Source organism: Nicotiana tabacum, chromosome 19, assembly GCF_000715075.1.
Source record: "Nicotiana tabacum cultivar K326 chromosome 19, ASM71507v2, whole genome shotgun sequence".
NCBI classification, from domain to species: Eukaryota; Viridiplantae; Streptophyta; class Magnoliopsida; order Solanales; family Solanaceae; genus Nicotiana; species Nicotiana tabacum.
The window spans coordinates 113,550,570-113,563,728 of NC_134098.1; the positions used below are offsets into that span (position 1 = coordinate 113,550,570).

General features: G+C 36.5%; 1 protein-coding gene and 1 long non-coding RNA gene across 5 annotated transcripts; both read right to left on the minus strand.

The window, feature by feature from the left end:
• Window positions 1–592: 592 nt before the first annotated feature.
• Window positions 593–3,874, minus strand: LOC107822432 (uncharacterized). The gene is made up of 2 exons (XR_001656339.2): window positions 3,683–3,874; window positions 593–992 (listed from the first exon to the last, which is right to left on the minus strand). It is a non-coding gene; the product is annotated as an uncharacterized LOC107822432 (long non-coding RNA).
• A 5,151-nt stretch (window positions 3,875–9,025) lies between these two features.
• On the minus strand, window positions 9,026–12,449 carry LOC107822431 (uncharacterized). 4 transcript variants are annotated; one of them, XM_016648978.2, is made up of 3 exons: window positions 12,031–12,449; window positions 11,803–11,867; window positions 9,026–11,640 (listed from the first exon to the last, which is right to left on the minus strand). In XM_016648978.2, exon 3 carries the CDS (start codon window positions 11,446–11,448, stop codon window positions 9,250–9,252), a length of 2,199 nt encoding a protein of 732 aa, XP_016504464.1. In that variant the 5' UTR covers window positions 11,449–11,640; window positions 11,803–11,867; window positions 12,031–12,449; the 3' UTR covers window positions 9,026–9,249. The 4 variants fall into 4 exon arrangements, with proteins under 4 accessions (XP_016504464.1, XP_016504466.1, XP_016504463.1 ...); XM_016648980.2 differs by having other exon boundaries at window positions 9,026–11,643; window positions 12,031–12,448; XM_016648977.2 differs by having other exon boundaries at window positions 11,803–11,922; window positions 12,031–12,421.
• Window positions 12,450–13,159: the final 710 nt, after the last annotated feature.

The window sequence follows — 13,159 nt, forward strand, 5'->3', positions numbered from 1 at the left end:
GCTACATCGGATGTAATATAATAACATCTCATAAACTTTCAATTGAATCCAACAGTATATGGCGATTGGCATTAATTTTTTTTTTTTTTTTTTGGATAATAACTGTAAAATATTACCATTAAAAACCAAATAATACACCTAAAATCTACCTTTTAACTCTTGGTGAATATTTTCAAATACGTCTCAAATCCAAACTCGGCAAGTCATGACCTATACCAGGTTTTAGAGTTCAAATCTCTGTTCCCTCATCTATTTTTCCTTTTTTTTTCTGTTTTTTTTTTTTTGGAAGTAGAGTTTGACACTTATCTCCCCCAAAGAGAGAATAATATCAAGGAAGCACATGTCTACTTGGCCCATTATATTCTATTTTTGCTGATCCCACAGCTGTCACAGATATGGAATAATGAAGCCTTTCACTCTGCTTGCTAATTTGGCTGGACCAAGCCCTTAGACAGAGATAGCAGAAGGCAAAACCCTCCATGGCCATATTCTTCATTCATGTTGACCCCATTGCATCAACATAAGCGCGCGCACACAAACATAAAAGCAAACCCATCAAAAAACTGCCCCCAAAAATAAAAAATAAGTATTACGATAAAGGTAAATTTGATAATAAACAAGCTCGTCTTTTGCCAACCTATAATGCAACAGCACCTGTCTTACTTTCTGCACAATATCAAATTTGTCGCATCTCCACATTTTATTCTATTCATAACCTGAATAAAGCGTCACGAAACAGGAGATGACCAGTTCCCAACCTAGGACTCTTGTTTGGAGCATACTTTCATATTCTGTGAAGAGAAAGAGTACAGAAAGAAAGCCAACAAAAGAAAACCTACATTCAAGCTAATGCTCAAAATTTGAGTTTATTGGGCCGTAATGTAGTGACAAATCAAACCAACAGAAAACCCCAAACCAGAGAAAATCACACGCATTTCTCACTTGTTTGAAGGTGCCTTCTCCTGCTTCCGATCGGGCTTAAGGAACGGGTCCTGCAAGTTAACATTTGAATAAAACATATCAAACTAAGAAGGCGGCCAAATATTAACTCCACCTTTGTAATAATATATAGCAATCAGAAAGCAGAAAGCGCATTAGACAACTTATTACCAACCAAATAAGGAAAGAAATTAGACAATTTGCAGCAAAAGAAAGCACAGTATGTTATATATTATCTTTTGACCATGAGATATTAAGTTTTTAACTGAGAGGAGTTTGCCAATAGCTTATAGAGTCAATAACAATGAAACAAAAAATTGCCACCTTCAATTTCGTTCCATCACGCACCTCCTCTCCCCACCACCCCAAGGGGAGGGAGAGAAGGTGGGTAGTCACCTCCATTTTTTCATCTCCTAAATATATACTTGCTCCATGACAAGTTCCTTTACACCTTTTCAGAAGCACACCTACAGGCTACATCAGTGTATGTACCTTTACGCTGCAGCTTTAACAGAGACCAGTATCCAAGTTCTTACAACTCGCAGACTGCCTTGCTTGCTGCATTTCCCTTTTTTTGTTTTTATGTTATTGACAAAGTTTCCATTTTAGTAGAATAAAAGTAGACACTGGATTAATGAGATAAACCCTACATTTAACCCATGGGTGACTTTTGCCTTACATCTCGGACACAGCAGTACTATTCCACGGTCTCACAGGACTGAAAATTAACAGTAATTGCAAGATTTTGCAGAAAGAAATAGGTGAACTGAGCAACTGACTATCATTTTTCTTTTAATAATGACAACGGATGATCACATATAGGTGGGCTATCAAGATGTTGACTGTTGATTAAACAGTAGCAAAGGACAAAAGAGTTGCAGTAAGCCAGTAACAAGAAATAGGAAGACTAGTAGAATGTTTCAGAAACAACGAAAAAGTAGCAGCAGAAGATAGTCCAGCAGGGTCAGGTGTAGCTCAAGATTGAACAGCAAAAGAAAATGATTTTGGGTTTTGTGTGGGGGTGGTTTTTGGGAGAGAGAGAGAGGCGAGCAGCAAGAGAGTTATAGAGAAGGGGAGAGGGTATTCCAAACTTACGCGAGATCAGAAGAAAATGCACATCTATAAACAAAAAAAAAAGAAATTTTCTCATAATCCTACTAAAACTTTAGCTTCTTCTTCTTCTTCTTGGGTATTCCAAACTTACGCGTGATCAGAAGAAAATGCACATCTATAAAAATAAAAAAAAAAAGAAGGAAATTTTCTTATAATCCTACTAAAACTTTAGCTTCTTCTTCTTGGGTATTCCAAACTTACACGCGATCAGAAGAAAACATCTATAAACAAAAAAATGGAAATTTTCTCATAAACCTACTAAAACTTTACCTTCTTCTTCTTCTTCTTAAGACTTCCTCCTTTTATCCTATGGCCTTCTATTCACAGATGAGCAAATATTTACTTGGTCCAGCAATTGCGATTGGGCATCTCTTTTAATAACTTTTCTCCTATCTCATTATTATACATAGGCCTAATCAAGTAAGACAGCATGGTACTTGTACTGAAAATAAGGTGAGACACATCATACATCCATAACAAGAAATGTTATCTACATTTACATGACCTACGATTAATTAAGCTCCCAATTCTGCTCATTTAACAGATAAAAAAAGGCAGCCCGGTGCACTAAGCTCCCGCTATGCGCGGGGTCTAGGGAAGGGCCACACCAAGGCACATTTAACAGATATGAGCTGAAATACTCAAACCAGCTCAAACCCAATCTGAATTCAACAACAACAGATTTAGTTGACGTGAAGGGATTCAGAAAGAGACAGAAAAGTAAAATAGGACCATTATTTCATAAGGAGTAAAATTGAAGGGGTTGGGCAGGTCTTTCAGCCCCTTTGAAATAGAATGTATAGAAAAATGCATATGTCGTTCACTTCCCTTACACTTGTATAAAGCAAGTGGAAGCAAAAGTATATTATTAGGAATATACGACTATGATTGTCTCTCTCCTTTACCCACTCCCTCTCATTCGTGGAGTTGGAACCAAATGCAAAGCAAAGCTAGATAATTTCAGTAGTTTATTTATAGCCTCAATCCCAGTCAATGAATTAAAATAAATTCTAAATCCATTCACCTTCCCTGATACCACTGTTTTCTCCACACCGAAGACAAGCTATTAACCAGACGAAAAAGCCATCCCCCTGTAAATTTTCTTTTACAGGTTGAAGAGTTTTTAGGGCTCTGCCAGCAGTTCAGCTTATCTGTAGACTTGGCACACAATGAACAATAAATGAGGTTCACCTCCACACCTTTGTGTGGTTAAGTTACATATATTGGATATGGGTGCTTCCCTCAAAGTAAAGTTTAACACACCCAAGCCCTTTTCTTTTCTTGGGGAAATGGGGGGGTTTGAAGTTCTCGGATCTATTACAATAGTTGTGAGATTACAGTTTTATGTGAAATTCGCTCAAAGCAAAATTTACCTTTTCCCTTGGGTTGAGATGCAAATTATTCAATTTAGGGATTATCAAATCGACTCTATCGAGAAACCCTAATCCAGTCCCGATCTAAAAGAAATGAAACAGCTTCAACAAACATTCCGAATAACAGAGATAATATTAGCATGGCCAGTGGCAAGGATGACACGACATACAAAAATCCAGAAATGGCCTCACAAAGAAAAACTAGAACAAACAGGAGAGGGAAAAAAAATTTAAAATATGGAGAGAGCTGAGCATACATTTTGGACGAAGATAAAATTGGCGACGACGATAGTACCGACGATACCGCCGAGAATTGCAGCGGGGCCTGTTAGCAAACTCCATTTCCGGTGTATCATCCTTCTTCCGATATTCTCTTCTCCTTCAGCTTCTGCTTCTCTCTCTCTCTAGTCGTAAAAAACTCTTTAATCCCAATTCTAAAAGACTCTCAAATTCTTTTACTAATATCATATTAAATACTTGATTGGTTGCATAAGAAAAAAATATTAATAAATATTATATTTTATTTGTAACATATTCCTATTGTGTAATATTTTTTTCTCGCTTTTGCGTACCTTGGAATACTTGCTACCTCAACACCTTTTGTCACTAATATAATAGTCACGTAATTACTATATCCTTGGTTTTAATTTTAAAAATTAATGGAGGACAGAATACAAAGACGACACTTCTTTTTTCAGTCTCAATTCAAATATAAATATTTAAATGTTTCAAAATGAAGTTTACATAATAAGAAGCTACATAAAATATGGTAAAAATTACACGGGCGCCTTATTTGGTCGTCCTCATTTAACCTATACCCATATTTTAAAAATTCTTTAACCTATACCCTAATTTTGACAACTTGACTCCTCTTCTTACTCCTGACGTATGCGCTCCTTACTTCCTCCTCTTCTTTTCCTCTTCTTCTTTTCTCTCTCAAACACATGAGACTTTGTATAAGTATTATTGATTGGATCTGTAAAGTTTTATTAAATCTTATCAACTACCATATTCTATGTTGAAGGACTAGTAAATAAAACTCCACAAGCTGGTTAAAGTAGGTGTGATTTGTGTCTTTCCCTGGTCCATCCTTCTTAAACATACAACAACAACTGACTACTACATGTCCTCTCTTCCAAGTTACCTCCACAAAAATGGCACATGCATGTGAAATTTATTATACACAATAGCTGCCCTCGCGATCTCTTGGAATTAGCTTACCCCTTGCTTTATGATATGATCTGCAGGAAAAACGACAGAAAATGGCTGCAGAACTGAAAAATAAAAGATAGGAAAAATAACTTCAGAACATTATCAAAAAATCAGTTAAAACTTCAGCACAATTTAGCTTAAGTTATATTTTAAAGCCATCTAACTTCAAAAAAAGGCAGAACACAACTTCAGCTTTAAGACTGTTGAAGTTTAGCAAATATAAAACAAAAACTTCAGCTCCTAGAATGCTGAAGTTCAGCAAATACAAAACAAAACTTCAGCTCCTAAAATGTTGAAGTTCAGCAATTACAAAACAAAACTTCAGCTCCTAGAATGCTGAAGTTCAGCAATTACAAAACAAAACTTCACCTCCTAGAATGTTGAAGTTCAACAATTACAAAACAAAAATTTCAGCCAAAACATGTTGTAGTTTTATTGAATTGAAGTTTGCCATTGCACTATGAACTGAAGTTTGCGTGATTGCCTTTGCAAGTCAGGCCAAACTTCAGGCTATCTGAAGTTTTGCTTTGATAAGGCTACACTTCAGGCAAAACATTCTGAAGTTCAAACTTCAGACATAAATTTTTGCTACTTCAGGGCCGTATGTGTGAAGTTACCCGAAAAGTGGGTACGCTTGTAATTTTTTTTATAAAGCGGGTATAAGTTAAAATGTGACCCAAAAATTAGGTATAGATGTAAATCCCCCTAAAATATATTACTACTTACTATAAATTATAATTTTGGGCTATGTGGGCCTCTATTTCCTCAATGTAAAGTAAAAATAACACGGGCTAGCCAGTTTTCGGACTGGTAATTGAAAAATAGTCAACGTTTGTAAAGTCATTGAAAAATAGCTACTATTTTGCTGTAATACGGACCGGTCCAGCATAATATACTGGAGATTGGTACACATGTATATAAACTTCAAACATATTATGCTGGAACTCCAACACGCGGAAAGTTACAACATAATATACTGGAGATTGGAGCACATATTTGTGAACTTCCAGCATATTATACTGGACCGGTATATTATACTGGAATTCCAATATATTATGCTGGAATATTTTCCGAATTTTGAACATTATTTTCGTTCAGATTTATCTTTACATGAAAAGTGGCTAAAATTCGATTACTTTTGAAATTGTGGCTATTTTTCAATTACCACTTGTAAATCGCCTATTTTTGAATTTCTCCCCAATGCAAAACACTTCAATTGTTTGGGGTAAAATCGGAAAATGGCCAAAAATGCCCTTGAACTATTTGAAATAGCTCGAAAATGCCATCCGTTTGTTTTTAGTACCAAAAATATCCCTTCCCTCTATATTTTGGACCACAAATGCCTTTAAACCGTTAGTCTTGCCATTTAAGGTGACATGGCAGTCCAACTAGGTAAGATTTGCTTACATGGTCATCCACCTAAGCAATCTAGCATGGCAAAATTATTTTTACGGAAAAAATATTTTTTCTAAAATTTTAAAAAAATGCAAAATCAACACTTATTCTGAAAAAAGTAAAAAAAAATCCGGACGGAAAAAAAAACATTTCGAAATTTTTTTACTTTTTTCGGAATAAGTCCTGATTTTGTATTTTAATAAAAAATTCCGAAATAAATAATATTTCCGAAAATTATTTACTTTTTTCAGAATAAGTGTTGATTTTGTATTTTAATAAAAATTTTCGAAATAAATATGTTTTTCAGAAATTTTTTTCTTTTTTCGGAATAAGTGTTGATTTTGTATTTTAATAAAAATTTTCGAAATAAATAATTTTTCTGGAATTTTTTTACTTCTTTCAGAATAAGTGTTGATTTTGCATTTTTAAAAATTTCAGAAAAAATAATTTTTCCGCAAAAATAATTTTGTCATGCTAGATTGTTTAGGTGGATGGCCATGTAAGCAAATCTTACCCAGTTGGACTGACATGTCTCCTTCAATGGCAAGACTAACGGTTTAAAGGCATTTGTGGTCCAAAATATAGACGGCAAGGATATTTTTGGTACCTAAAACAAACAGAAGGCATTTTTGAGTTATTTCAAATAATTCAAGGGCCATTTTCCGGGGTAAAATCCCCTTTATGTTAACTTTTTCATTGCTACAGCCTTCAATAGTAAGCTTTAGTTTCTACTAATTTATTTATTTATTTATTTATTTTTGCATTTTTAAAAAACTTTCAAATCAGCGTCAGCAGGATTAACTGCTCGAAAACATCAAACATGATACCAAAGGTAAAATTGAGAGGAAAACTTACATATACAAAAATATACTAGAGCGAAAGAAAAAGAAGCAACAATGTCCATTTTTAATAATAATAAGAAGAAAAAGGCAGAAAATTTCACTTTATACAAGATCAAATGTAAAAGGTACAACATTCTATACAAATAGAGAAATTATTATTGGATTTTTAAGCTTAAATGTAGCTTAAAATTATTGAGTTTTTAAGCTTAAATGTAACTTAAAAGAGGGTGAATGGGAAATGGAGTGAAATTGAAAATATTTGAGTTTCCCTCCTTGACAAAGGGATATTGTCCCATATTGGAAGAGAAAAAGATTTTGATGGGTATATATACAATTGCGGTTCTTCTAACTCTTAAAGAGTTAAGAAGAAGGCAAGCCTCGCGCCGCCGCCGTCGTCCCTCGGCTACGGCTTCGGTTTTTGGCCCAAATTTATTTGTTAATAGTAAATATTAACAGAGTTGTTATTAAATATCCGATTTTTTGTAAACGGAATATTAATATTAAATCCAAACGTAATAGTATATGCCCTTCGCTTTTTGTAAAAGACATTTACAAAACAGTTTGCACCTCTTCGGATTTGAAGAACAATTTGCACCTCTTCAGATTTGAAGAAATAGTTGGCACCTCTTCGAATTTGAAGAGTTGCACCTCTTAAGTTTGAGCTCAACATTGACTATAAATATCAGTCCATTCTCTCAGATTTTCCATACGAATTTCTGACTTCTCCTCCTATCTTCTGCATTGTTTTAACTACAAACAAAGCAACAGTAAGTGTGATTTGCTACCGATCTTTGTGTTCGCTGAAACACTAGTGTTTGAAGTATCGCTACACCAGTGTGTAATTCGTTCTATCCTGGGAGAAAATAATCCACAACCTTGAGTACTAGGAGGGGATTAAATTCCTTAAAGAAACACTGTGAATTCAATGAGCTCGGATTAAATTCTGTTTCGTTTATATTTCTATTTATATGTTATTTTATCTTCTCCAGAATTATTTTACATATACAGTTCAATAACAATTATTTCTGTTATTTGGGACAACCACGAAAGAAAAGTCCAGTATTTTGAGAAACGAAAAATAAATTGAGAATTTTATAACCCGAATGTTTGCTTTTAGTTACAACTTTGCTCAGTTGACAGTGGAGGCTGCCATTCTGCTCACCGTCAAACTTGTAACTTTTTTTGTTTTACAACTGTGATCTTAAACGTATACCTCAAACTAATTTACCGGACACTTGTTACCTTCCACTAGCACAGGTATCGAAGAGCTTTACCTATCAAGGCTTAGACAGTGTTTTTTATCTCGCTGAAATTTGAACCTTGGTCTCCTGTTGTCATTTTCATTTCATTGTCAACTATACCACACTCTTAGGTGCGGCATAAAACTGGCAACCTGAACCCTAGTCCAGAATCCAGGTTGGACCACACTGTGGATGACAACCAAGTAAAGATATCTTAAATTTCATGTAATGCTACACATCGTCAATCCAAGCATCCTTCCCAATCAATATGAAACCCTAAAAAAGATAATCATCTAAGTACAGATGACACATGTTTCATTTCCTAACAAGAAAACAGCATGAACAGAGATTGGTAAATCAGAGCCATTTCAAATTTGTCAATCTGAAACACAGGTTAACCAATAAAAAAAAAGGAAAAAGAATGACAAAGCCAAAGAAAATAGACAACCAACTAGAAGAAAACAGCAATACTGGGGCAAGGCAATGTCATCGACTCTAACCGGTCAACCAGCCATAGCCGAAACCCTACAAATATACTGAACCAGCAACAATGTGGTGGTTCATAGGTAGTTTCACTGACCCAAAAACCAAAAATTAAAGTTAAATATAATCAACTCAATGAACCGAACCTTAGCTTCATTGAAATCCTATACAAGGCATGATAAGCATTGACCACAATGCTTGTCTACGTGTGCATACACAACATTATAACCAACAACAAAAATGTAAACTTCTACTTTTGATACTAGACCTCAGGATTAACCAAACGACCGTTTGGAGCACAGCAAAAGAAGGAACTGCTGCACCTGCACTTGGCATCTTTTTAGTAATAAAATACCGGGTTAACAGCCAATTGAGAGGAGACAGGAGGGCATGCAAAGACTGTAAATTGCATGTGGCATCCACAACCTAAGAAAACCAATTTTCTTGTTATCATTGTTATAATACCAAACTTATCCTTTGTTGCAATGTATTATTAAGACAAATCCAAAAAGGAAAAGCTTACTAGACTAGTAGATGAAAAGTTATCACTATGGACTGAGAAGCTAACTAGAAATATCCTTTGACAGAACATAAGATAAATTCTGCACGGGAAGAGGGTATCACACAGATTTCATTGTCTGCAGAGACAACTCAAATTGGAGCTGCACATGTCGTTCTGAAGTGGCCAGTCTGATTGCAGCGGCTACAATGCACAACCCGCTTCACCCTACCACGGTCTTCTGCTCTAACTCTCTTCTTCCTTGGCCTGCCAGGAGGACGAAGTGACTTAGGTGGGTTTATAACAAGCTCCTCAGCATTTGGATCTCCCTCTGACAACTCCTTCCATAATGATTTATCTGGAATAGGATGTATAGTTTGGGAATATGTCTTCCGATACGTTGCAACAGTAAAGCAACTCTCAGTAAACCGGTGGACATTTTGCCGGCAAGAAAGTAGTGCTGCCACAGCATGTGCACAGGGCAAACCATAGAGTTGCCAGCCCCGACAAAGGCAGCAACGATTCCGAATATCAACAATATTGGTACCCTCATGAGATATCACTTCAAACTCAGCTTCATTAGCACGAAGAACCTGATAAGTCCGGGCACGCTCAAGAGCATCTGCAACTCGCATCTCTGCTGTAGGCACCAGGATTGACGTCCACTGCATACTGGTCTCTCTTCGTTCATTGAACCAAGTCATAAGCTGCCTCCTGATGCATTCCATCATCTGAATTATTGGAAGTCCAGAGGCCTCTAGAATCCAATTATTCAATTGTTCCACTATGTTAGCAGTCAAATGACCAAACCTTGTGCCCTCAAAATAAGCTGTGGCCCACAATCGTGGAGGAATCCGCCGAATCCAATACGCAGCATCCTGTGATATTTCCTCAATCTCGAGAATTTTTGCTTCGAACTCAATTACTGTAAGAGCATGTGCGGCCTCCCACAACAGGTTAACAAGCATTGTATTGTTGAATTCCTTACGGAAGCTTTCACTCAAATGACGCATGCAAAAACCATGGAAAGCAGTGGGAAAATTTGCTTCAACACCATCTACAATGCCCTTCTGCCTGTCAGACAATATGGTAAGTCTTGGCATGTTTTCAGTATTGACCTCTAGCAAGGTATGAAGTTCAGAGAGAAACCACATCCAATTATCATCATTTTCCTCATCAACAACACCAAATGCTAGCGGAAAAAGGCCGCCATCTCCATCAAAGCCAGTAGCTAAAAGTAAAGTACCAAGATATTTACTTTTCAAGAACGTCCGATCAAGCCCAAGAAGAGGGCGACAAGCATTTAGAAAACCAAAAATAGAAGCCTGAAATGATATAAAAAGCCGCTGAAAGCAATTATCAGCAGGATTTGCGTAAACTGATGCTATACTCCCTGGATTGGTCCTTTTAACTTGTTCACAGTACTGAGGAAGAAGGCGATAACCTTCTTCAAAGGAACCGCGCATAGCAGCCATTATTCGTTCCTTTCCACGCCAAGCTTGTTTGTACGACAGGGTGATTCCATGAGTCCGGTGAATTTCTTCAAGGATCTCTTTTGGCTTGCAATTTGGGTTTTCCCGGAGCCGTTGCTCCACAGAGTTGGCCACCCACTGAACTGAGGCTTGCTGATGGCCGAGATGCGCGATTCCTCCACATGTATGGTTGTCATGAATTGTTCTGATAGTGAATGTGGGTACACCTGGAAGTTTGGCAGCATGAATGCGCCAAGGGCAGCCCTCACTGGCACACTTAGCAGTAAAACGAGTTTTATCAGATTTTATGGTCTGAATCTCGAAGTGAAGAGCAATGGCTGTGTCACGTAAAGCCCTTCGGCAGCTTTTGACATCAGGGAATTCTTGTCCCACATGTAGCTCATAATCAGGTGTTGCTGAAATAGTTCGGGCCTGAATGACAGGGCCTGACGAAGCAAGAACCATCTGGCCATCATGGACTTCAAATACATGTTCAGGTTGTTCAACTCCCATATCATGGCTCTCAACCACAGCTAATTCCATGTTATCACCAAGCTCTTGGTTTTCCTCGATGCCTAACTCATCTTGTTCAGAAATATCTAACTCATTGTTTTCATCAGGCAACTCCTGGTTTTCATGCTCAGGCTTCCGCTCCATTGGTAAACCATTCTCGTTCTCATACTCATGCTCGTGGTTCCCGTCATGATCTTGGCTCTGCCCTATACCCATCTCGTGCTCATCGTTATGGTTCTCTGCTAGTTCCAATCCATGGTTCTGGCTTATACCCATATCATGAGAATGGTCAAACACTATTTGCTGGTTCTGATCACCAACACCTAAATTGTGATTTTGGCCAAGGATCAACTCATGGTTCGCCATTTATCTTTGCAAAAGTACCTACACTTCAATCAATAGGCTGTTCTGTCACCTGTTCTACCAATCTGAGAAATATGGGGACACCAATCTTTGCAAATGTACCAAGAAAAGATAAACTCTTCTCTCACTTGATGAAGTATCAACTCACGACTAACAAATATCACTAATTTTTACTTCAGCTGATTTCACCAAGGCCTGCTTCAAAGTGTAAATGATTCATGATTTAGCTAATTGAACCAGAGAGTATGCAGGGAGAAGTAAACACAGTTACCTAAACCTATTATCAGAATTCAAAACCAGAAAAATAAAAAAAGATAGGACAAATAAAAACCAAAAGTTAAAGGAATACAATCTGACCTGCTCCCAGCACTATATTAGTCCAAAGCACTGATCAAACTCCGTGAAATAGCAGCTCCTTTCAGCTACAAGAATGAATTAAAACCAACAAGGCTCAATATAATTGAGCTGTACAAATCCCTAAAACAAACAATAGAGTAAAAGAGATAGTCCCAACAATCTATTTATCACAACATCAAAAACCACAAACCAAACTAGTAGCAGGAACCCAATAAAAACCAAACTCACCATCAATTAAGAGAGAGCCAAAAGTCAAAAGACTAGCTCTTTGAAATCAAGATCGAGACTTTGTCGAGCAGCCCTAAAACCCAAGTGAACTAAAACTCAAAGATTCCAGCTTTTTCAATCAAAACACCAAGAAAACACAAAACCCATCAGAACCCATCTCAGATTTCACCAAAATTGATCCAAATGAGAAAAAAAAGGATCGAAATAGGGTTCCAAATTGAAATCCAAGAAAAGGGTCTGAGAAATATTTGAATATGGCGGGTAAAAGGGGTAGGCTGAGAGAGAAGGAGAGAAAGGGGAAAATCGGAAAAGAGGAGTAAGGGCAAGGAAGGGAATGGAAGGAGGCTGGAGAAATAGAGGGAATGAGGGGCAAAAGGGATTTGAGGGTTGCGAGGGTTGTGTTGGGTATTACAGCCTTATGGGCTTACCTTGAGAACGATGGGTATTTAGGTCATAATGGGGCACCCCTTTTCTCCTTTCCCGTTTCGTACTTACCATACTACCCCTTTTTCTCTTTTTCTATTTTCCCTATTTTCTTGTTTTTGTCCCTACATCTTCAAAAAGGGACATAATCCATTGGGTTTAAAATATTTTAAACTTTTGTCTGTTGAAATAAGGACTTTATCTTTGTCTGCACTAGTTTTTAGGTACGCTTATCTAGATTAGTGAGTCTAGACTTTTCCAAAAAACTAGTTTTTGGATATTTATCTATCTCGATGAATATAAAATTTTAGAAAATTATATAAATATTATATTTGAATTTGAGTTTGAGTTATAAAATTAAAATTAACAAAAGCTTAAGTTTGTACAAGTTGTTGATCCTAATTAGCTAACTTCAACGAACGAAGAAACTCTCAAGACCAAAACACATTTTTTCTATTTTTATGATCAAGGAGATATATTATATGAATTATTTCAAACATATTAAAAAAGACTAAATTACTATTACAAAATGTATTATTCAACCACTACATTTTGATTAATCTACTATTTCTTTATTTTGGAGGGAACTTTTTTTTTTGTCCAAGCACACAACCATGCATCCGAATATTTTCTTTTATGGAAGTAAGAATCTAAGATTGTAATGAAATTAATTAACGTTAGTAGATTCTAAAAGAACCATGTCAAT

Coding starts and splice junctions, on each gene's coding strand:
- LOC107822431 (XM_016648978.2), bottom strand. CDS start 11,448: ATGGCGAACCATGAGTTGATCCTTGGCCAAAATCACAATTTAGGTGTT.